Source organism: Lipophrys pholis (genome assembly GCF_963383615.2).
Source record: "Lipophrys pholis genome assembly, chromosome: 15".
Lineage (NCBI taxonomy): Eukaryota > Metazoa > Chordata > Actinopteri > Blenniiformes > Blenniidae > Lipophrys > Lipophrys pholis.
The window spans coordinates 19,981,117-20,006,791 of record NC_137642.1 but is presented as its reverse complement, the minus strand read 5'-3'; the positions used below and the strand labels follow the sequence as shown (position 1 = coordinate 20,006,791).

At 40.2% G+C, this 25,675-nt stretch overlaps 2 protein-coding genes across 4 annotated transcripts in view; both read left to right on the top strand.

Moving 5' to 3' along the window:
• Positions 1–1,060: 1,060 nt before the first annotated feature.
• Positions 1,061–7,103, top strand: cnrip1b (cannabinoid receptor interacting protein 1b; the record flags this gene model as incomplete). Its single annotated transcript, XM_080481179.1, has 3 exons — positions 1,061–1,239; positions 2,465–2,609; positions 6,939–7,103. The coding sequence occupies 3 exons, from the start codon at positions 1,061–1,063 to the stop codon at positions 7,101–7,103; spliced, it is 489 nt and encodes a 162-aa protein (XP_080337305.1).
• A 4,294-nt stretch (positions 7,104–11,397) lies between these two features.
• The window catches only part of LOC308121037 (calcineurin subunit B type 1), a 29,554-nt gene continuing 15,276 nt past the window's right edge, over positions 11,398–25,675 (top strand). For all 3 annotated transcript variants that reach the window (XR_013936077.1, XR_013936078.1, XM_080482061.1), the window contains exons 1-2: positions 11,398–11,696; positions 22,842–22,881. Coding sequence is in view for 1 of the 3 variants with exons in the window: in XM_080482061.1 (XP_080338187.1) it covers positions 11,694–11,696; positions 22,842–22,881 (43 nt within the window). In the remaining 2 variants the exon portion in view is untranslated. The remainder of the gene's footprint in view (positions 11,697–22,841; positions 22,882–25,675) is intronic.

The window sequence follows — 25,675 nt, the reverse complement described above, 5'->3', positions numbered from 1 at the left end:
AAAATAGGGTTCTAATTAAATAAGGACCGATCTTTCATGTATTTAAAACTCCATCACTGAATTGGTCAGACTTCCAAACTGCTCCACATCAAATTAATTTGTTTACTGATTAGCTGGATTATATATATTTTTTATTTAACGGGAATTATTACCAGAGGTAACGTCATATGTCACACTTGATCGTAATGATGGACAAGTCTTTGCACTTGACCTGAACTACAAATATATATATTTTGAATTGAATTAGGGCTGCTGTTTGTTTCTGCTTCACTTGCAATAAAACAGATTCATTGGTCAGCTTTTGCTGCTATTCTCTTCTTCTGGGTCCTTGGGGCAGTAAAAGAAACTATTGGTTTCTATCACATTTTTCAATTTTTCCAATTCACACGGTCACTCATTGATTTTTCTGGGTTGGAATTTTCTAGATGTGATACAAGTCTGACCTCTAGTGGCCAACCAATATGAATCATCCAAATCTCAATTGATGTGGAAAATCTGGATTTTCTAGTAATTAACCATTAATCCGTACATCCCTAAAATGATCTGAATCCATGATGATTGCTTTTTTATTCTAATAGATAGATAGATAGATAGATAGATAGATAGATAGATAGATAGATAGATAGATAGATAGATAGATAGATAGATAGATGCTTTATTAATCCCGAGGAAAATTAATAAATTTAGAGTACTCGTGGTGTTCAGTGGCTGCAATTACACACAGAATATAATTGAAATCGCAAAATTATTATTATTATTATTATTATTATTATTATTATTAAAGATGGATTGCAATTGAGGAGGGTGCGACCGTGTGGTGGATGGACAGAGTTGGTTAAAGACTGTGAGAGAGGGAGTGAGAGATTTCCAGGGAGAGAAAGCGCATTGGTTGGGATTAGGCCCATGCTGCAGGTTGAATGGGATTACGGAGCGCAGCGCAATTTCCTGTGTTGCGCGTCGATTCTCCGCGCGGCTTTTCTCCGTCTGCCAGGATTCCTCAATACCTGAGAGACATTCACCGCTCCCTGCAATCCTGGAAGTATTTTAGCTTTATGGAAACATGGCCGACGTTCCGCAGATTGTCAAAATTGGGATTTCATTGAAGATGCTGCCCAACAACACGGCGGTTTACTTCAAATCCGACGGCGCGCGGTTCGGACAGACCCGGACCATCAAGCTGCTGACCGGGTCCAAATATAAAATCGAGGTGGTCGTGAAACCAGGAGCAGTCCAGGCCACGTAGGTAGCCCACGGATCATCTTGATTTGGTCAGAGCCCAAACACACTGCGATATGGTCAATTTATATCCATTCTGGAAGGCGCATATCAAATCACTGTATTCCTGCAACTTAATCACAAAAAAGCAACACAAATTGCTCTCTTATTATCTCCAGAGAGTATAACCTGTGATACATATTTAATCGAGGAGGCATGACTTGATTTTTATGAATGAAAAGGTGACAAGACGCATGACAAGTGTCTTTCAAATGAATGTTTTGTTTTAGTGTGGCGTCCATAACAAAACAAAATAAATCTTTTATTATTCTATAGGGGAGCATTAATCTAGTAGGATTATGCAGAGGTTCCCTTTTGAGCTGTGTAATCTCTCTATACTGGGCTTTATTAGAAAGTTGTTCATACAAATTGCATCTTGATTGCACAGCATAATATATTGGGCGGTGCTTTTTGTTTTTGCAATACCACTGTAATATCGTGCCCCTTTCCGACAGAATGACCTGCATTTCTTGGACGGTTATCCTAATTGAAGGAAGCAAAGATGAGGCTGTGTCCTCCATTGCACTCAAAGGCAAATGCAGATTTTGAGGCTGCATTAAAGTGCTGTGGGAGGTGAAACCTTCCGTGATCTCCGAGCTGCACAGAGGATAAAACGTGAACTAAAAGCAGCTCTTGTGCATTTTCTCATACGGGGATAAAGCGAGTTATTATGCCTAAATGTTTTCTGCTATTTTTGTTTTGTTTTGTTTGTTTGCTCTGGAGAGCTGTGCAGGATATTACGTGGGGCACTTGAAGGCAACGTAAACCCTCAATTGGCTGCGCGTCAAATCCACTACAGATTAGGACCTCGTGTCACCGCCCTCTTGTGATGTGGCTACAATTCATTATGTAATGAATGCTGTTGTATTCCTCATCTCAAAATAGGGATTAGTGTTGGATATTCACGAGCACCATGCTGTTAAAAAAAAAAAAGATAAATGTAGGTTACACATGTGATGATGCATCATCAGGAGGTAGTGACCCAAATTTGGGGCATTTTTATGACTCCATGAATACACAGCTGTAGACCTATTTCACCAGCTGATCACTCATAGAGAAGTCATCACATGCCTCTTCTTACTCAGTGAATTAGTTTTGCATTATCCACGTTTAAATGTAACATTGATCAGACGAAATAAGCATTCTATTTTCATTTCCTGCATGTGTTTTGTTGTGTTTCTGGCTGCAGGTCGATGAGTGTGGGTGGTGTGACCTTCCCTCTGGAGCAGCAGTCCAAAGACCCACAGTCTGTGGTCTATAACGGCCAGTATAACACTGAGGGGGTGGCACATACAAAAAGCGGCGAGAGGCAACCAGTTCAAATCAGCATACAGGTATGGAAATGGTCAGCATAATGCCCTTGCTGTTTACATTCACTGCACACCACACGTTTCCTTGTATGGCTCAGTTTTGCACCAACTCTCTTACTACCAATTAATAAGAAAACCCTTCAGGAGGAACTTGTTGGCATGTGACTGGAAGATTAGCTGGAATTGGCAAGTGGTGTGTGTGTGGAACAGTGTGTTTGGAAGTTGAGGTGTTTAATCCCAAAGGCTTCTCCTTGTGCCTCATAAGTCTTTTAAGGAAAACAGCGGCGGCCACGGGGCAACCCCTAAAAGCAGGTGTGTCAAATACTGTGTATATATAAAGAAAACAGTGGCTTTAAGTGTTATATTAAAGTAGAAACTCTTTCTGGTTTATTTACTGCAGGTGGCGCTATTCTAGTAAGGGTTGAAGTTGTCAGCTGTGGTGGCCTGGAGGCTCTAGAAGCAGACTTGGGATATCACGTTTGCTGGTTCGATTCCCACTGCTGACAGGTGACCATTGTGGGTCTCTGATCTTGACCTTTGACCTCCATCAGCTCATTGGAAGCGCTAAATTGTGGCTATATGTATTTCTCTATTTGTTGCACCAGTTTGTGCTTACATTTTAGTGTAAATTCAAACCATTTTCAGTGTTTAGATCTTAAATTAGATTAAATTAGATTAGATTAAATTAGATCTTTCGAAATCATTTCTGTTAAAAGTGCCATTTGTGGTGGAGTTGTGTTTATTTATAAATTATTATGCTGTCATTTCACTGGTGTGACACACTCATTAAAGTGAGCTGCATGTTGCCCCTGAACTGATATGAATTTGACATTAAAGGGATTAAAGGATCAAAAACCAATAATGAATGCAGCCTGATCTGTATCTTTTCCCTGGCAGTTCCTTTGTTGCTTACTGTGTCCCCACTCCTCATCTTTCTGTGTTATTACTCCTTACCCTGTTAATTCATTTGTCTTCCTGTTTCATCTTGAGCTCTGGTGTCTTTTCATGTTTTTGTGAACATCTCTCCTCACACCAGTGTCTTGCGCTCCTCCTTTTCTGGCTTCAATTGACCAAATATCTGCAATCCGGATAAGCGTTACTACAAAGTTTGTTATGGATTTGATACCTGAACCCGTGCTTTTATTATCAACCACTGTTAGTCCACATTAAAAAGCTTGGTAAAAAGTTTGGTAACTATCACAAATCACAGACACACAGAAATCAGTCAGAGGTGCACACGTCACCATGGTAGTGACAAATGAACATGGTGATTTTAATTATTTATCATTTCATTACCCATATATCCACTGCTTTCTGTGAAGGGTTGAGGGAGCCTGGGACTTAAAGTTAACAGTAAGAGCAAAGCGGCATACAGCTTGCACAGGATTCCAGTGTAATAAAAACTCATGTTTAGGGGAATAATAAAGTACTGAAAAGGTTTGGCAACAGATCTGTTAAGAAAAGCTGGATTTTAGAGAAAGTCAGCCACCTTTGGCCATTACGTTAAATTCTTCCACAATTAAAAAAAAAAAGAAAATGCATATCGCCACTTCCTTTATACACCAAGTACTCACATATGTCTCCACACAGCTGCTTTCCATCACGTTTTTTAACAAACCCCTAAAAGGTTGAAGGTCGAATGGTGGTCCTGCCAGACGTGGCTATGTTGCCACGGTTACACTTTTTCGGCTGTGTTTTCTCACAGTCAGAAACTGTTTCCAAGGTTATAGGTTTGCTGAAGTTGGTAGGTGACGATGTGTCGGGTATATACGTTTTTTATCATGTTAACATAGTATGATGATTAAGCCCAATCAACCATATCTCATATGTTTCTTTCTTTGCCCATCAGTAAACAGAGAATCTGACTTGTTGTCTTTTTGGTTGTTGTGACTAATAACATGACTAAACAAAGGGTTGCCTATCCATTTGAAAAGCTAGTAAAATACAATATTTTGTAGTAAGGTGCCAAATCTGACTGGATTGCAGCCTTTTGTGTCCTCCTAAACTTTTAAAGGGCAAAATTCCACCATAAACGAACGACTGACTCAGCATCCTTGAATTGACAAATCAGCTTTTCTTACTGGGATCAGCTTTTGTTATTCATTCTGCTCCACCTTCCTCATCACCAATAATTATACTACATCTTACTTTATGATTAATATTTGTCTTGATTAGATTTACATGACTTTCATGAAATTCACCTTCCTTTATCTTATGATTTATTTAACAAAATGTGAAATTACAGGAAAGGGGCCCTGCTGTGAAATACCACCAGCACCTTCTACCCTCTTCTACCAAAAGATGATTTGAAGTTTGTACATGTGACTGGATTCATAAAAAAAAATGGCATACTCTCCAGCAGTTGTCTTTTTGGTTTTAATCCTCTTTATTTGACTTGACCAGTTTAGTGGCAATTTACTTCGTGAGACCAGTTTTATGTGGCTGGGAAAGATGTTTCAGTGATCAGACCTAAATATGTGAAGCAATACTTTGCCCATAGTATGAAGTTTATGTAATGAAATTGCTTCTTAAGTATTTTGACGTTACAGCATTTTTCACACTTGTAAAAAGTACAATATGGATGATACTTACAGGTACTATAGGCAAGCACTGAAACACACTCCCACCCATAAATGTGTGTCATATAGGATGTGAGGTCTTATTGAATATCATCAACAACAAAACTTTCCAGTGCTGAGTGAGCGAACCTTTCAACGAGCAGCATGGCAGAAATGCTTGAAGGAAGCAGCTGCAACATCTGTTATTAAGGACTTATTCACCTAAATGTTTGTTTTTGACTCTGAACTTAAACTGAAAAAGGGAATCTGTCCATAATGTAATTTATTTCTACGTACATTTGTGCTTTTATGACCATCTGTATTTATATAAATGGTGTGTGTGTGTGTGTGTGTGTGTGTGTGTGTGTGTGTGTGTGTGTGTGTGTGTGTGTGTGTGTGTGTGTGTGTGTGTGTGTGTGTGTGTGTGTGTGTGTGTGTGTGTGTGTGTCCTGTCCGTATGCTCCTTCTTCATTTCACCTTCACACGGCTTCGCACATGATACAGTGTCAGTCACTATCTGCACGAGTTTCTCCCTCGTCTTGGAGTGTGTGAGTGTTACAATCTTATATAATATATAATATTAAATATAACTCAAAGAGTTTGCTTGTGTGCTGTATCTATTTACAAATATACCGTATATTTTCACAGGGCATTATTCTTATTGCAAGTAGAGTAGTGAAACATACAATATACACTCTACTAACATACTTTAACCGTGGCTCACAGAATCAACTATACAGAAACACTGTAATTAAGTGGATTTTTAAAATCTCTTTCCTCCCTGTGTAATCTTATCCATGATACTCACTGTGTTTTTACCGTACCATAACACTTGTCACTTTTCACAGTTGTGTATTAATTGGCGTCAATTTTACACGAGACTTGTTGTTGCTGTTGGCTATAGTCCTATTTCTGTTACTTTATTTTGTAGGAATCTCCACAGCAAGTCATTACAACTTGCACTGTCGACATGTCTAGTTTTCATGGCCTTAGTGCTGCAACCAGTATTTGAACCCAGGTCTCACATACTCAAGACTTTTGTCTTTGTCTCGGTACACATATGCAGGGTGAGGGACGACTCTGCTTGACCACCGGAGAATATCATCGACTTCGAATTGCTCTATCTGGTTGTGTTAGTCCGACTTTGAAAACTTGTACATGTGTTTTTAAATTCCAGTTTTAGTCAAGATTGTGGAGATGATTTGGTTTTACAGGTATATTAAATATGAAATAAAGGTAAAATTACATTGTAAATATTACTATCATTTTTTGCAGGAGTGTGACGTTTACTATGAGTTTTTATAGTACTGTATTTTTTTCTGTACTTTTTGCAGTAGTTTATTTATAACTTAAAATATCAAAGTGAAACCTATTTCAAAGTAACATATTCTAAATTGGTGTTTATCTCCAATGATAACTCCCCTTATCCCATTTCCTAAAGGGTCCCAACATAACACAATCAAAGAAGAAGTTATCATGACAGTTATCATTCTGCTATATATCATCGATATATAGCAGAAAGAACAGACACACTGTTTCATAAATGACATAAAGTAACTACAGACTAAGAGTAGGAGTAGTCTCAGTTATTGATTCACTCCTGACTGTGAGCAGAGACCATTTATTATTATATATCATATTTATTATAGTCCATCTCAAGGTAAGAAGACAGGAGCGGCTCCAACATAACAAATGATGAAGAGGATCGAATGTCAAATGATTCCCTGCCGGAACAGAAACCCTGTAAGTAACTGTGTATTTTTCCTTTAAAATTGTACCTGTGTTTGTGCTTCAGTTCACAGAGGCAGGGATGTTCGAAACGGTGTGGCAGGTGAAGTACTACAACTACAACAAGAGGGACCACTGCCAGTGGGGCAACAGCTTCAACAGCATCGAGTACGAATGCAAACCCAACGACACGCGCACGCTCATGTGGGTCAACAAAGAGATGTTTGTCTGATTCGCCTCAAACGGCCTCAAAAGAGTTGTCGTGTATGTTATGTTATATTATATTATATTATATTATATTATGCAATGACGAAAACAATCCTCCTCTGTGGCTTTACTGTGTTTTTACTCTTCCTGTAATCCCGAAAATCTGAAGTTGTTAGAAAAGAAAACGTACACAACTCTTCTCCTGCCAGTTGTCTTCCCGCGGCTGAAACATACTAACGCGGTCACGTTGACAGTGGTTTCGCACTGGTTTTGCATTTTGCTTTTGAAAGAGAGTTTTGAACGATAAGACGTCATTTTGAGGTAAATGTTTTAAACCCTGAAGTGTGAGGACTTTTATGTGGACGTGCGGTGAAGTTGCCTGTCTGTATGCGTATGTGTGTGTTTTACAAATGGTGCTCGTACCGCTGTGTTTATGTGCTTAAAAGCTGCGTATGCTTGCAGAGGGTTTAAAATTCAACCTTTTTCCAGAAATGATTGACTTCATTAGGTTCTCAAAAAGCTCAAAAGGGAAAATAACACTTTACTGGGACATGCCCATAGCTGATAACATCTGCATTTCTTACTGTGACCTTACAATTATCGGCTATTTATGGTGGTAATCGCATTGAGATGGTATAGAATTAATCTGAATTACGACATACATTTCACATTATTACATACACCTTTTATTTTCGAATGATATGAGTTGCACGTACAACTAGTGTGTGTTACAGTATGTCCTCTGTCCAACATCCAACCAAGTCATCTAAAAACTAATTGTTTTGCCCACAGCACATTGTGTTGAAGGACTCCAGGTCTCAGTGGTCTTATCAAATGCGAACGAGAGAATGGATTACCTTTTATAGAACTTCAGGGAGACATTTTTGTGTCTGTTTCAAGACATTTCTAAAACTTAAGACATGTTGTATATGTGGTTATTTTATCAAATGACATATAATAATAATGATGCATATTTTTCTTGACTTTAACATATTGAAATATTGTACAATAGCAAGGCCACATTTTCAAAGTATTTTTATGAAGGCCCTATAAAGGACTGAAGTATCACATGTACTGGAAATGCTGTTACCGATATAGTAGAACACAGAACAAACGATTACAACCTACTTGGCTGCTGCTTTTTAGATATCAGAAAGAATCAACCGCGTCATTTAAAAGAAATCATTTCCAATACAAAACCGTGTCAGTTGCTCGATGCACTTCACAGGTAGTTTTTTTCTGCTCCGCTTCCTCACGATTTACTACTTGTGGGACGAGCGGCAGAGTTAGTGGGATGCGCTCGTGAAAAATTTGCCAGATCTCTTGTGCCGATGCCAAACTGCTTCTCTTTGCAGTATTGAATTTGGTGTCGAGCTTCTGCTACCCCAGGTGGTAACAATCAGGGTGCCGAGTAATGCTGAGCCTTGATCGTAGGGTCGACGTGTCGAAGAGATAGGGAGAACACTCCCGAATAGGACGGCCTCCCAGCAGTCCCGGCCTCAGGAGGACGAGCCGCCGAGACTCCTGTTTACTGAATGTTTAAAATGTTGAATTGCAAACGAGTCTAGTCCTCAGACTTTAATCCACCAAACGACATCAAACAGGAGTCAAAGGAAAGCTGTTTTGACGTTGGCAGAGAGGATTTGGCAATTCTTTAAACTCAGCTCAGCTTCCATAAATACATCATCCTCACAAATGTGGTGCCATTTAAATAAACAGGCTTTCAAAAGGGACAGGATTCATTGCCAAGGATTGTTACAACAAAACACAAATTTACTTCCTTTTTGTACGTAGTTAAACTGATCTTTTGCTCAGTTTGGAAATCAAACAATCCCACTGTACTGTAACAGAATTCTTTCTGTGGCTTCTAAAAGCATTTTGTTCAGCTCTCCGTGCCGCCGTTTCCCAGAAAGAAAGAAAAAAAAAAAAGGAGTATCCATGTCCTCTCCAGAACACATTACAACCCACATCACTCTATAGTGACATTAGAGAGCAGTTTTATCTGAGTCAGCACCTCTTAAATATTAAACCTCCGATGGTTACGCTCAAGTTAACTTGTGCCACTGCATAGATCGCAACTGTTTTTGAAAAATAGCCATATTTCGAAGTGAAACCTGCTGTGCGGCTGTGGATTATTTCTTTGTGATACCTTCTCGTAATGCAGATGTGCAAATAGGAATCCCCGCCACTGAAGTGTGTGTGTTCTCTCTACCTCTTCCAAAAACATGTTAAAGTGATATAGTTGGTATATTTATTTATAACGTAGGTTGTGACTGACATGTCTCAAAAGATTTTTTTTCTATTTCCTGTGGTAAATCATGTTTTTAAAAAAAAATAGTATTTTTGTACAGTGAAATGTTATTATTGTGTGTATTTTGTTAGAAATTATATGAAATATTTTCATTGGAATTGAGAATTGATCTATGCAAGCAGTCAGCAGAACAAAAAGTTGTCTTAAAGGTGCAGTAGAGGGGAAATATGTATTTATTATATATAATATAACTTTGTGATAGTGTGATTTGTTTATCATGTTATTGACAATAAAACAGATTTTTCCCTCTGGAGCAATAGCCTTCATTTGATGTGTGTATTTGATCACTGCTATAATCGTTTTATTATTTTCTCCCCAGAAAGGTGCTACTCACAGTGGAGCAGGTTGTTCTGGAAATGACGAGAAGGAAACAATAAATTAAAACGTGATATTTTATGAGTATTAAGTATTTCACGCAACTAAATTTAACAGTTGAATAAGTAAGTAAGTAATTGGTGGGGGAAAAAAAAGATCACTAATATTCAGATATCAAAATTCTGCAAAATGTTTTCAATCCCACAGGTTTATGTTATGTTACGCTGCTTTACGTTATGCTACATTACAAATAATAAACTTACATGAATGTTATGCACTGTTATAAATGAAAATGAATACAAATTTTTAATAAAATCCATAATTTGGTAAATACCATTGGGTATCACAAAAATTCCACTTCCATTTATCATCAGGATAGACAATTGTACATATAGTATTTTATATTCTGAGGTTTCACTGATACAAAAATGAAAACAAAAACAACATTACATAATTCAGTACAAATATATAGACGCAGACAGCCCAATCACCCACACACACCCACACAGTCAGACCAAGCAAGAATGATTAAGATGATAAATCATCTCACGTTAAGCACATCTGCACACATTTCAAGCAGGCAAAATGTTGTAAGGTTGAGAAAATATCATACCAAAGCATCGGAGATGTAAAATGATATCAATTAAATATCTAAATGTATTGATTCCTCCTGGGGAACTTACCAGTGCTTCTCCTCACTGAACCCACTCTATTCATAGTTAACCTTAGCGGTGCAGTGCGCTGGGAGCTGGTGGGGTCAAGGACCTCGCTCAGTGACCCAGAGTGGGAACCGAAGAGCTTATCCCATCAGGTGACCGTAAAGACAATCTCAGTAACACGCTGGTTCTGTCAGGAAGACACACAAGCCAAATGTAAGCGTCATACAAAGTGTGGACGTGTCTAATGTTGACATTAAATCTGAAATACAAAAGAGCGATACTGTCAAAAAGATATTACAAAATTAGCACAAAATAAGCTTATGCGGAAAATACAATGTCAAAAGTATGTAAAGAAAAATTGGTTTATCCCACTGTTGAACATTCGGTGGTGGTGTTGAGTTCTGGCAATTCTTTTACACTGGATAAACCTTCTGGTGGTGCAAACAAATATTACAAGACAAAATGAGCTGTACTGCACAGTGGGACCAAGGCTTTTCAATACAATGTTGTTAGAACCTTGACTTACATGACTTGGTATGTCCTTGTGGAGCATAGGCCATCGACGAGGTCCCACCACTTCCTTCTATCCTCCTGCTAGCGCCAGTCCAAGCCAGCTTCTTTCTTGTTGGACCAACGATCTGAAATTGTTGAAAAACAGTATAATATGGAACCTTGAATATAACTTGAACTTTTTTATTCTCCTTTTTATGCGGTTCTTAATTGCTTTATAGTAATGTTTTTCGTAACTGCTTAAGATTCTGATACCTAATTACATTGTTTTAATGTATTGTTGTTATTTCTTTGTGTCTCGTTTTTTTGTTGTTTTATTTCTTGGTGCCTTGTGTCTGAATGGTAAAATGAACGTCGTGCCTTGCCTCAGTACCGCCACTAGGGGGAGCACATGTACAAACCAGTTCCGGAGTGGAGGCACAAAATAAATAAATAATTGGAAGCTGCGGCGGTTCCCGGATGTACAGTATTGCTGCACCTCCCCCCCTCGCCCGTTCTCTCCTCCCCTCCGCCACCGCCTGCTTGTCAGAGCGAGCCTCCTCCTCCGCTTTACTGTCCCCTCCCAGCGGGTCTCCCTCCCTGAGCCACTGCAGTGAAAGCCTCGCTAAAGGAGAGAGAGAGAGTCGGCGAAGAGAGCCTGAAGCTGGGTGTAAAGCCAGGACTAGACCACACAGACCACCATACGCGTACATTTCTTTTTTTTTTTTTTTTTTTGTTCCCCCCTCAGTATTTCTCGCCACAGCTCGGCGGCCTACCGACTCCTGCTGTTGTACCTCCTTTTCCGTTCACATCGCCTGGATTTCATCATCCGACCTGCAAGATGGTAAGCAAAGCAAACGGCTCCTATTTTCACCCTCCGCCGCCTGGTAAACACAGCAGCGGGCAGGGCCCGCGCCTCGCACGGTCGAATAATGTGGCGTTCGGACGGCTCGTCGTTCGGCGCGAGGGCTCGGCTGCTCGCTAACAGTCGACCGCGGAGAAGGAAACGCTTTTTTTCTCACCCACTTCTGGCTCCCCGTCGTGCTTCTTCTCCGTGCAATACCTCCGGGGCTGACAGTAGCCTACAGCCTGTGGCCCAGATATTTCTTATCCGTCCTCGGCACAGCCTTGCACTCCTTCCCAGCAAAGCCAGGGCCCGTGCAAATTAGTTTTCGTGACCGAAAATACACGCTTATTAGGCCCGAGTTAGCGACTAATTGTGACACGTTTTTACGCACCAGGCAGGAAAATGTAGCGGCTGCTCGTTACGTGTCCGCTCTGCAGAAAACCGAGGCTACATGTACAGCCCAGCGACATTAGTGTGTGTGTGAGTGTGTGTGAGTGTGTGTGAGTGTGTGTGTGTGTGTGTGTGTGTGTGTGTGTGTGTGTGTGTGTGTGTGTGTGTGTGTGAGTACGCTGTGTTGATAGTTGCTACATTGTTTTATTCGTAATGGGAAGGCCTACATTTGTATCTATTTACAGGGGTTCAAAGGAGGCTGCAATAGAAGGCCACATGATTGCTTCTGACACACACGCACACACACACACATATATGTAGAACCATACTCATGTTGATAGTTGCTTAGTAACAAGTGAAGTAAATCACCTTTAAAAAAAAAAAAAAAAAAAAAAAAGTATTCTAAACTGAGGGATGAACAAGTGTTGCAGATATAAAGTAGGAGAAGCAGACTGCAATCTGTGAAAAATCACAACAAGCTGGAGTTAATATGCCAGCAGAGGGCTACGTCTTTGACATGACAAAAAAAGGAAAAAAAAGAGGTTGGCCTTCAGAAATGGTTTTTAAAAATATCAATTAGGGCCAACCACTGAGAATGATCCATCACCTTTCTCTCTCTCTTTTTTTTTTTATTTATTTATTTTTTTAAAGTGGGTGCGTGGGATGGGGAGCAGGAATTGGTCGGATCTGCTGGCCAGTCACTGCTGCAGGAGTGGACCTCAGCAGATAACGGCATCCGTGCTCGGATTCAGATTTATATTCAACTTTATGTTGAAGCAAAGATGACATGACTTGCCTGTTTCAGGGGAATAACTGTGCTTGAAATGTGTAACGTCATCGTTACACTCGCCGCTTATATCGAATTTCAGAAGCCTGAACACTTCCACGTTTCTGATTAGTTACTGAATATTGTCTTTATCCTTTATTTTGCATTATAGGTCACATCCACTTCCCTGTTTATAACCTGATGAGGCTACTTTCTTTTCTTCTTGTCGGGACAAGAAAAAGCTAAATTAAAAATCTGATTCATCTCATTCCATCATTCCTTCTTGCGAAAGGTTTTATTTGTTTTGGGTTTTGCTTAGTGTGACGCTTCAGATTGGCAACTAATAAAGTCAAATTTGTTAAGTATTGGCACAAACCAAAGGTCTGCCATTAAGAGTTGACTGAAAAGTGTCAGCAAATGTTAGTTTTACTGTGATAATTTGGCCAAAACAAAAAACGTGCAATTGTTTTATCTTCATTTGTAGAATGCCAAGGTTAGCCTAAACTCTTGGTCTCATTTTTTTGTTTTGTTTTTTTTGAATGTTCAGTCCCTCAAACTTTAATATACTAATGATCTAATAAATCAAATGGTAGAGATCTCGCAAATATCTTTTTTTATTTTTGGGGGGCTGACCAACTGATTGTTCTTATCTATGCAAGTCTGTAAAGTGAGGAGGAAGCCCTGGGTTTCCCTGGTTTGCAACTCGGTGAACTAATCTGCGAGCAGGTGTTTGGTTGACCTATTGCTCCATGAACATCAGTCTCTGCTCCATTAAGGTTACTGTTGCTCATATAGCATGTGAGAGTACATGAAATGTTCATCTGTAAATACAAAGCTAAGGATCACACACATATAGAGTGGTGTCTTTATAGTATGACCCAGCATCGAAAACAGTAACGGTTGCCATTTTACTTTTTTTTTTTTTTTTTTTTTTTTAGAATGAATACATTAAAAGCTCTCTTTTCCACCATTTGCCTTGTAGCAGTGTCAAAACTGTACCAGAGGGCAAAAACTATGGACGTCCACGCCCTACGAACACTGTGCCAACTTATGGCTTGTCAAAATGTATTCTTCTCAGCTGCAAGGGCGGTTGGGGGCAGGGACATGCAGTTGCTTAAGCATGCAGTGGAATGATCTGATGCTAAGGGGACCATATGCTGCCTCGCAATCAAGCGCCACCCACATAAGGATCGAGTCGTAGCTAATGTAAAAGAGATAAAAGCCACAGTGAACCACCAGCAGAAGTGATGATCAACACTCCGTGATCCACACTGCACTTCCAACCAGCCCACTCAATCTGGATTTATTCTCCTCACTCGCCAGTGCAGCTCTGCAGTCCTTGGCATTGTGCTGCAGCCAGCAGTCGCCGGCACCGGCCAAACTCAAGTCCGATTCACCATCAGTAAATATCCAGCAGCCTCTGGGCACAGCGACTCAAGCCTCAAGGATCATTCATACGGCACATTGAGGGTGGCTTTTCTTTGCAGTGTGGTATATACAGCATGAGAGTCTGCTCAGTAAGGCTCAAAGGTCAAAGGTGGGGTTTTTTTGTGGGCTTAGTAGGGTTGGGCAGTAGGATAAATAAACCAACTGTTGGCAAAAGGCAGGGATCTTTGGCTGATTGGGCTTTAGACTAATCATATTTGCTCTCGGTAAACTTTCAAATGTACTGCATATGCATATACTTAAGTCTAAAATTGTATTCTGCACACTAAAAATAGCATAAATGAAATGGAACCATTTAATGTTCAATTCACTGTTATTTCAGATTTACAGAATTTTCTACAGCCTGACTTACCAGCTGTCGTCCATCGGTCCTAATATGACTTCTCATTGCTGTCTCATTTTATAGATTTCTTTCAATTCTTTTTCAATAAGAAATATTACAAAAGCTTTTGTATTGCTATTAGATTTATGTGTGTTGAGATAAAACAATTTGTAATTTACTGGCATTGTTCTGACATATTGACTTGATGAACTTCCCCGTGATGTGATGTCATTTTAGTATTTGTGCCAAACTAAAAAATGGTTTTAATGTACACCAAACTGTGCTCGCTAAATTCCAAGTTATACCCATGTGAAACTAGGATGGCTACCAGCACCACTGCAGACAATATTTCAAGTTTATTTTGATTTTGGCAAGTGTTGAATAAGTTAGTCAATGGCCTCTCTATAACCTAATATATATACTTACACTGTAGGAAAAACACTAAAACAAATCAGAATAACCGGCGATATAGGCCAGAGTACCTTTTCAAACTATTATCAACTTTTGTTTAACACTGGGTAAACTTTTACCATTTGACCTCTCTTCTGATGGTCATGTGACCCTAATTTACCTGACCATACCATACGTTCAAACATCGACACCCTCACTAGCCCAGAACTATTAGTCACTTAGTATTTTGTCTGTATAGGAGGACGTCTCTTGATTGTTATACACCTGCCCACAACTAGTCAGTGCTACAGCGCAGTCAGGCAGCCATATGGTAGTCACCAAGTAAAAGCTAATTTAACATGTTCGTTTAGAAAATGAAACCAAGGTGACCATTAGTCTGCATCAGGAAACATTTGTGTGTCATCACCCCACCGGAGCGTTGTTAAAATGCACACCAAATGCTGCTAGCAGTGCTCCAGTTAGTTTAAAACCATTTAAACCTTTTTTTTTTTTTTTTACCACCTTCAAGTTGACAATTTATCATGACAATGATCATGCAAGAAATTCTTCCACATAAGTTGAATGAAAAGGCTTCATGGAGTAAATGTGATACCATGAGCCTGAAAATGCTAAATGCTAACCTCCAGAGTACTGCAAGAAGCAAGACGCCTCATAGTTGAACATTATTTTAAATCCAAGATGGTTTATAAGGCTTAATGAGAAAACTGAGATCAATTCTGACTTGTTATAGGAGAATTTAGATTTTTTCTTTAGACTTTTCAACTTTTTTTTTTCATTTAGTCGACAGAGAAATTAGGCACCAAGAACATCTTGACTACTAATGCAATATGCTGGAGACAAATGTACACAAAATGTTCCAGGAAAGCACCCTGTGCTTTACATTGTAAATTTGATCTCTATGCCAAGGCTTTCTTACAACTCGCTGTTGAGAGCTTCAGTGAAAATGACTAGTGAATGTTTCTATGCTCTGAATACTGTGAGAATACAGTATAGCTTTATCGCTGCCACGTTAATTCGTAAGCTGATTTGGGCATTGTCAGTTTACACAGCATTATGAGGCCTTCGAAACCCTTTGTAGACAAGCCCAAGACGGGGATAGAAATGGCTGAGAGGATTAGCCCTGCTGGAGTTCCTTCAGGCAGCTGAGATTTTGGTAATTATTTTCATATTTGCACTTGACTCTTAAATCTGGCGCAGATCCTCAACTCACACACACATCTCCATTAAAAAAAAGACACAAACCCACCTACCCAGGCAATATTATAAAACAAGAATAATAAAATAGATGAAAGGTACTTTTTTGTTTTTTGAGGAACAGAAGAATAACAGAGTGCCTGAGCAAAAAGAAAGAAGACTACAACCATGAAGCAGTTAATTTCTTCACTTTGAATGAAGCTGTAGTGCCTTTTTTCTTTTTTTATTATTATTATTTTCTTGATAATGTGGACTCTGCTGGTTATTGGCCTGGGTTTTGCCTGCTGCACAGAGTTGAGCTGAAAAATGGAGGCGTGAAATCTATTTAAAGACTAGTCTGAAAGTGTAGCCCAGCTCTGCTGTGACTCCAGAGGTCCGAGTATGTTTATCATAAGGTTCAGCTATATGGTGAGCTTGATACTTAGGGACGCGCCTGTGTGGAGGAGGGGAAGTCGTGTGGTCATTGAACTAACCGAGCAGGCACAGGAGGGAGAGAACACACAACAAATACACTGACTTGAACACACACACACACACACCGATGCACACAACTCTCTTTTTCACCTCAGAAACAATGCGTCAGTAAGTTGCATTGTGTGGAAAACTATCTCAAACATGCCAAGCTGAACACACAGATGTGCTTAACTGGAATGCTGTTTTAATTGGTTCCCTGTGTGCACACGCAGACGCACACACGCCAGAGTTAGTTGCTTTTGAGAGGGTCTTCTCGGTTGTGTTGAACAGTCATTTTATCCCTCACAAGTCCCAACAATGCCAGAGGGCAACATCATTTTCCATATCTTTATTGAGCCAAACTGCTCAAATTTACAATGACATAAATGAAGACACAAACATCCAACAATAACTAGCCGTTACTTCCGTTGTCATATATATATATAGTCTTATGAGGATTTTTCTCTTGAAATCTCAGAAATATTCAAGGCATTTCCCGAAGCCTGAAAGATCTTAGAAAGATGGTCATTACTTTATCAGAGAAGACCAAATAATTCTGAATGTATTTACATTTATGGAGCACGAGTTGGATATTTTTTTGTTAAAGTGATAACTTAATCATAAAATGAGCTAACTTTTGCATTAGACGTATCTCTTTTTAAAAACATCCTCAAACATGTTTGATTTCATCCATTTCTTCTTTCTTAGTTCACGGCATGTGTGGATATGAGTAACACAGTTGGTGAAGAAATACACACATAACCATGCCCATAATGTTCTCCGAAATGATTCCAGTCCATTATAACAGATCAACATTGTTCCAACATACAACCCAAGATTAAAGTAATGAGTTTTTGCCGGTATGGTAAAGATTGTAAGGAAAGTTTGAATGTGTCGTTCAATAAGAGCTCGCAGCTACTTCATGTGTACAGAGTAATAACATACCTCTGCATCTGAACGGTTACTACACAAGACATAAATGATCACATGCTCGCTGGAAAGGCCTGTACAGAAGTGTGTCCATCATGATGAATTCAAGGTAGGATATGAGGATCAATTCAGTTTGTTTTTGTTCATTTGTAATGTTGTGCATAATATCTGAGACTTTTTAGATTCAAGGAATGATATACGCCTACTGCATTTACCATGCTACGCTAATTTGCTGAGTGCAGCCGCTGCAGTGTGTATAATTTTTTTAGGATTTATGCTCGTCACTGCCAGCTTGGTCGATATTACCCTGGGTGTGCTGTGAGGGCACTGCAGTTTAAATGCCCATATTGTGTGAAATATGTTGACTGCCACAAGTCAAATTCAGAGATAAATGGGCCTCAGGTTTCGCCAGGCAGGCTTTTTATCAAAAGTTTGCTTTATCAATCAACATTTTTCAACCGGCGATAGTGAGCATTTGTCACTGCATACTGGCTTGGCTGAAGCACAAAATCCTCAAACTGCACTTACTGTGTCGTACAGATGTAAAATACAGATTTTATGCTTGTGACAGCTGTGAAAGATTTAGGTCTTAAAAGTCTTGGTAAATTCTTAACGTGCAATAGGGTGACTGATTTCTCGCCTGTGCATTTATACAAAGTTTAGCTATTGCAAATTAACCAATTTAAATAGGCCATCATTTGTTTGACTTTTATTTTCATGACATGAAGATGCATTGTGACGTTCTGCCAAAGCTTCAGAGAAGCCCTCCCCAGTCTGCTGCCCCCAGTACTGTACTGTACTCTCTGGTCTTTTAATGTTATGACTGGGTTCCACAGGTCTATAATTAGCTGGGTTTTTGGGTCGGCCCTAGTGTTGCTACTGAACCAGCTACCATGCCAGACTCTTCATTATGCAAAATGTGTTTTGTGTGCTAAGGCCTAATTGATTCTGAATAAAGCATGCATTATTGATGAGCCAACATGAGTCTTTCTCTTTCTGTCTCTGTTGCTCTCTGTGCATACTGTATGCTTTTTTTTTTTTTTTTCACTTCATGCATGTCCCTTTTATTCTGTACTTTTATAAGCCATCTGCTGTGCTCTGTCACACTCTGAAACTACAATCACAACAGCCAAAACAATATCTCCACGGAGTGGGTCATTAGACAAGCTATGACGAACGTTACGCCTGACCCTTGTTGGCAAGAGAAGTGACCTAAGGCTGGCTTTAGTTAGTAAACCTGTAATCCGCAAAACAAATCTGCTTTGCTGTAAATCTATTTACCTCCAGAGACCCTACAGCTAGCACTTAGCTGAGCGTAAATGTCGAGGATACCGTTAAAGAGTATGTACACACAACATGACTTCCTTTAAGTCCTGTTAAGAATTCAATTTGTTTTTGCATCAAAAATCTAAACATGAGCAATGCCTCCAGGGCTTCCAAAGTTCACCAATTGCATAAAGATCTCTTGATCACCTTTGGTGCATTGGGCATGAAAAGGCAGCGTTTTGTGTGTGTGTGTGTGTGTGTGTGTGTGTGTGTGTGTGTGTGTGTGTGTGTGTGTGTGTGTGTGTGTGTGTGTGTGTGTGTGTGTGTGTGTGTGTGTGTGTGTGTGTGTGTGTGTGTGTGTGTGTGTGTGTGTGTGTGTGTGTGTGTGTGTGTGTGTGTGTGTGTGTGTGTGTGTGTGTGTGTGTGTGTGTGTGTGTGTGTGTGTGTGTGTGTGTGTGTGTGTGTGAGACACGATAGTGTTGTTTTTCTGAAACCATGCACATCTTGTGCATAAACCTGTTCTTTAGGAATCTGTTGGTTCTTTTTCTGACAACGTTGTGATGGCTTTATTTTAGTCTGTAATCGCTCTATGGATATTTGCATTATATTGAAATTTGCTAACATTTTCCTTCAGACTTCATAGTGACTCGTCAATTTTTAATTACTGATGCTGTTTGTTTCTTGTGGAAATGCCTATATCAGATGCTATGGCGTTGGACATGTGTTCAGCTTGTCAACATAGCTTCACTGCAGAGGAGAGAATGTGAGGTGATTTGTTAAATTGAAGAAGAGCTCCTTTCAGGGTTGCACCAGCGGTCATTCAGATCCATCTTACTCAGGTGCTCCCTTGCCTCTGCTGCTGCACACCCCTGCACTAATATATCAGCAGTTGTCTGTTGCATTGACCAAGGTCTTTTGGAATTAGGCGAACCTTAGTCTTTATAGAAAGTAGAGGGCACAAGCTAAAAGGGAACAAGGCATCTTTCTTTGCTTGAGTTCACACCAAGGGAACTCTCGAATTGTTTTTGTTTGGGTTTTTTTAACCTAAAAACATCCCATGGCTTTTATCCTGGAATGCTTGGAAATTGTTGTACGTGTGGCATGCTTGTGTATTTTCAGTAAGCTGTGCTATTCTGTGTAAAGGGAGGGAACAAAAGGACTTTTCCCTACGGGAATCAATAACGTATCAGATTGTTACTATTGCTGAGCCACAATGGGACACCCAACCCCTGTAATGGTGGAGTCATGTGCTACATGTTGTGTCCGATGGAATCCAATCCCTTGAACTCACTGTGCCCAGCCTCTGTCATCTTGTTCCAGAGAGGAAAACCATGTTATATGTCAACTTGTGATTGCTACGCTAGTGGCTGGGTCCGCTTTCCTGATAGGGTGTCAAATGCTAAGGCGCTCTCCCAGCTAATCCTATGTCACCTCTTTCTCCTCGCTGCTCTTAAAATACCACAACTTCTGGTGAGTTAAGTCTGCTGTGCTTTTACACAGCAGCACAATGGTAAGTCAGCAGATGACGTAACGGACGCTCTTTGTAACCTGTTTGATCAAAATATAAGAGGAGCATTTGTCATCAGGCAATAGCTTTTGCAGTTTTAGATGTTATTTTCCAACACCTTCTTGTTCAATACTCTGTATGTAATTTGTTATTTATTTCTACAATGTTTTTATAATGTAAACTTTTGACAGAAGATTGTGACAACAGAATAATGTGAATCTGTAGCAGGACGTCGGGCCTCTTGTCCTGTATCAGAGTCCATCTCTTTGTCAGTATCTTCAAACTTTGTTGAAATTAATGTTGCATCCTTCCACATCGGATTAAGTCATAGCCTTGAGTGTGAGGGATCTTGGTTCAAATCCCAGTTGCAGCAGGAAGGGCATCGACCATAAAAACAAGCCAAACCAATGGTGCCAGTTTCAATGACTTGTTGTGGGACCCCTGCTAAAGGGACCACCCCATTAGACTATCATCATCATCGTCAATGCTCCATCTTCTTCGGCTTTCATTGCCTTTCGTGGTTGGTAGCTGGACTACCGAGAACAAAATCAACTTGAGACATTTGAACCCTTGTAGCACTTCAACAACATGAAAATATAAAAATGATAGCTACTTGGTAAATCAAAACCAACACTATATTTCGAAATCAAATTCATTATATATTTTCAAAATGCCTTTAAGAATACAATAACTATGGGGTAGTCTCATTTCATATAGATTGTTTAACTATAGTTAAATTTATATTCCTTGACTGACGGTCTTCCAGTCTTCCAGTTCAAACATTCAGTCCATCATCTTGACCTTTTCATGTGTGGAAGTGTCCTTGAGCCAGACACTGAAACCCGAAATGCTCCCAATGGAGGTTGAGCATGATACATGACAGCTCTTGTCAATGATAGTTGAGCGTGTCCAAACATTTGATGTATGGTATCAAGCACTTTGAGATTGCTGACGCGATCAAAATGTTCTATTCAATTGAAGTTCCATTTTGTGTTCTGCCGCCTGAGACTTTAGTCTAATAATTTTATACATTTTGTGCAATTGGCTTGCAAAGGCTGCATGTTAGCTGTGAGCCACCAGTGGCCTGACTGACCGAAACGGTGTAACTTTCTGACCTCTGGGTCACGTCTCTCTGGACTTTGCTTCTGGAACTGAGCTGCAGTGTGCTTGTCAAGTCCAATCATAGCACATACATCTTCTCCACATTTTTGGTATTCCTTGATGGAGCTGTAGGATAGTTTCAGTTGCTTCCTCACCCAAGGCATCTCTCTCTCGCCTCCTACTCTCTTTCCCTCTTAGCTATAGGAAGCCCATCTCTTCACCCCCTCCTCTCTGAAATGCTGGCTCCTCACTGGCTCGCAGGCAAGCGTTCAGCCTCGCTCTGCCAGCAATCAGACTCGGGCTCAGTGGACACTGCAGTGTTGGATGGGATGGGATGGGATGGGATGCGGATGTGACTGCTGAATATGAGCCAATCCCACACACACACACACACACACACACACACACACACACACACACACACACACACACACACCCACACACACCGGCATGCAGTGTTTCTTGATGGCCCTTTTATTTAAAAAGCCTTTATGTTAAGCTCAAATGTTTGATGCAGTATGTGATGCATGACTTTTAATGGGCTTCACACGTGATGCTGTACCTTTTTAGAGATTTGTAACCTTTCTTTAAAAATCCACACAGGCTGCAAAGGCTGAGAAGAAAACAAGTCATTTGCATTTAGCTTATCATTCTTTATTCTTTATTTTTCAACTAAAATATCTGAGGACTAGACAAACTGGATGCCCTGTTGTGTTGCATCAGCTGTGTTGGATTCTCTTGGTGTACATTGTATTGTACTCAAATCCCAAAGATTTTACCAATGTAGACCAGAGGCACTTATCAGGCTTCTGCCCCACACGAAGGACATGCGAGTATGCTAACTATCCCAGGAATTCACATTCAGTTTACTGACATTGAAAGACGTGTGAATCTTCTCAAAAGATCTAAGACCTGCGTCATGCTTGAAGACTGTTGAATGTTTCTGCAACATCAGAGCTCAATAAATCACGTTGTCGTTCATCACCTCAGCTGAGAAAAGTAATAGATATTGACTTTGTGCATGAAGGCGCAATAATGCATCTCATCACTCGTACACACTGAAAGTTGTTTCTAGTTTCTCCGTTTTGACATTGATGAAATGCTTTTTCAGTTTAGTATTTTCTCTTTCATTACCGGTTTTATTTGTTTAGTAAAGTCACTGCATTGATGGTAATTCAAAGGACCTCATTTGTCAAATATATGTTAAATTAAATTAAATCTCACCTGTACTCAAGGCAAATTGTATTCACTGTAGTTTATTATCAATGCACTGAAGTGCTCTAAGTGGTGTCTGTTGAAACTACACACGTATAACTTGATGTTTGTCTAAATATCTGCCTCTCTTCTTTCCTGCAGGGAAATGAAGCCAGTTACCCCCTGGAGATGTGCTCACATTGTAAGTATTTTGCCTAATCAAGGTTTACAGAGTTCCTTTTCACTGAAAATGTTTAACCCTTTTTTTAGACTTCTTTTCAGTTCATCATATTTTGGGATTTTGTCTGAACCCTTGTTTTGTAAGGAAATGTATTGAATGCCGATCCTGAGAGCTGCCTCAGACCGACTCATGTTAATATAATCATTGATTTTAAACTTTAGTTATAGATACTGTCACTTTAATGTTACCTTAAATCCTCCCTGAATAGGAATACTTTATTTGGATTGCAGTTCTATAATCCACCCCCAACAGTGCACTTTGCATTTTTTTTCTGATGTGTGATCTTAGGTTAATTTATTCTCCATTTTGTGATTTATTTAAGTAGAGTTTACAAGATGTCTGCCTAGTAGACATGTTTTGAGCTCCTGAACTCAAGAGGAGGAGGAGGAGGAGAGCTGAGGATATGACTCACATTTCTTCTTTGTTGGCCTCCCTCACCTTCCCTACCTGATGATACATCAACACAATATCTGAGCCTCGTGTTGTTGGAAAGTCCTCAGGGATACAGATTTCTCATCAGCTTTTTCTGGTACAAATAGTCTTTTACACACTGGGAGGTTGTTAAGAAGCGGGCTAAAAACGATTCACTGCTGCATTGGCCTAATGAGCACCGAGACCGAGACGTGTCCCACTGTAGTGTAGGTGTACCTCAGGGAGCTTGTCGCGGCTTAGATTGACCTCCTCGTTCACACATGAAGAATTATTTTGACATCAGGGCCAGTGTGATCGTGGATTTGAGTTGAAATGTTGGAGTCATGGGGATGGTAAATTGTCCTTCTGTCACAGACCGGTTATCAGTTCAATTAGAAGCACACATATATTGTGACACATCTTGTTGGAGTAGCTGTGGACATTCTGCGGTCAGTTCTACTGAGATTGTACTTCTGTAACATCATGGAGGGACAGGACCTTGGCCTGCCAGGCCTTCCAGGCATTCATTCCCCTGGATCATGCCACCACATCGGGAGAGATAGATTTGGATGATGCGCGACCCTGAACTGAACCCATCAAGGATCTCTGCCTTCTGTCTGGTATATTTACAGCTTCTCTCCATTTCTGTCAGTTTGACTTTCTCCTTTTAGCCGCTGCTCCCTCAACTTTATTTGTCCTGCCCTCCTTCTCCTCCTTTATTTTAGGTGAGATGAACCAGAAAATAAATGTCCTTTAAAAATACTTGATAGCATAATGTTTAAAAGACCTAGTTGGATAGTCTTCAAACTAATACATTTGCAGACAAACTCATGAGAAAGTGTTTTCCACCTACTGGACTCACGATTTATTTCATTTGGAGAAATAATTTATATTGTTGCAGCTGTGCGAGCTGCTATAAAACCTTTGCTTCTCACCTACTTCAGTTTCTTTCTTAGCTTTTCTCTCTCTCTCTCGCTCACTCTCTCTCTTGTCTTTCTCTGGCTGTCTCTGTCTCTGTCTCTCTCTCTCTCTCTCTCTCTCTCTCTCTCTCTGTGTGTCTCTCTCTCTCTCACTGTCTCTCTCTCTCTCTCTCTCTCTCGCCCTCCACGACAGAGCAGCTGTTCAGATCATCAAGTGCTTGGACAGGCAGTCACTGGCTGTGAAGAAATTAGCTCTAGCCTGCCGGTCTGAGAAATTCATCCCTCTGCACCTTACGGCTCTCATTGAGACATGGACCAGCAAATTTTAATGCCCACTCACCTGCGCCTGCCATCAGCCACTTTGGCTTATTGAAGTTTGTAACGTTAGTTTGAGGATTTCTCTCAGTTCTCCTATAAAATGGTTAGGCAAGCTTGGATCAAGCAAAACTAAATGGCCTACTTGTAGTGTGCATAATTGACACTGCGCATTGTTCTGCATCACATGTTAAAGTGCATGCGCACACACACACACACACACACACACACACACACACACACACACACACCCAACCGTCTCAACGCATCATGCTCTCAGAGAATGCATCAGCGAGCCTGAGCCCTTTGCAGGTCTGTCTGCAGACGCCCAAAATAAACGCCGGGTGGCTCGTTGGAGTTCCTTGTTGCTAGGGGTTTCCCTGAGGGCGGGAGCCAGGGCCTCAGTTGGTGGGGGTGGTGGGGTGAGTTGGGGGTTTTCTGATGACGGCACAGCTATAAATATATGGCATCGATGTGCTGCCCTGCTTCATCCTCACTTTGGTTCATGCAGGCGAGCTGTACATTATCAGAGCTGCCTGTGCAATCAGCCTAATGCACAGAGTACTGGAGCTCTTCTGTGTTGTGCACACTCAAATGTGAGGCGTCCTCTTACCAGCATGCAAAGCAACATAAGACTGAGCGAGTTTGATGTGACACTGTTAGATTTTCTACTGCAATATAAAAAAAGATAGTTGTTTAACATCAATATTGAACAGCCAAATATGATTTGATTGACAACGGTCTGCGTTGTGGAACAGCTCTAAGAATTTACAGTATATATTGTGAAGCGAGTCAAAAGAACTGTGCATGCTGCCACACATGAGTGGTGATCTTATTTTTTTATAATTATTGTAATACACTTTGCAGTGATGGAAACACTACTGGACTTTACAAGCACTGTACATGGTTTTGTACATATGATAGTTTTGAATGCATCTGCTGGACTAGATTTGACGCTCAGACCTGGCAACCCTGCTTGCAAAAAACAAAACAATAAAGGAAAGAAATGATACGAAACCATCAAACTTGTATGTGTCTTAGATATTTAGAGTCCATCTACCTCCATACTGCTTAATCCAGTTGGATAGCTGGATAGCTAAGGGTAAAAG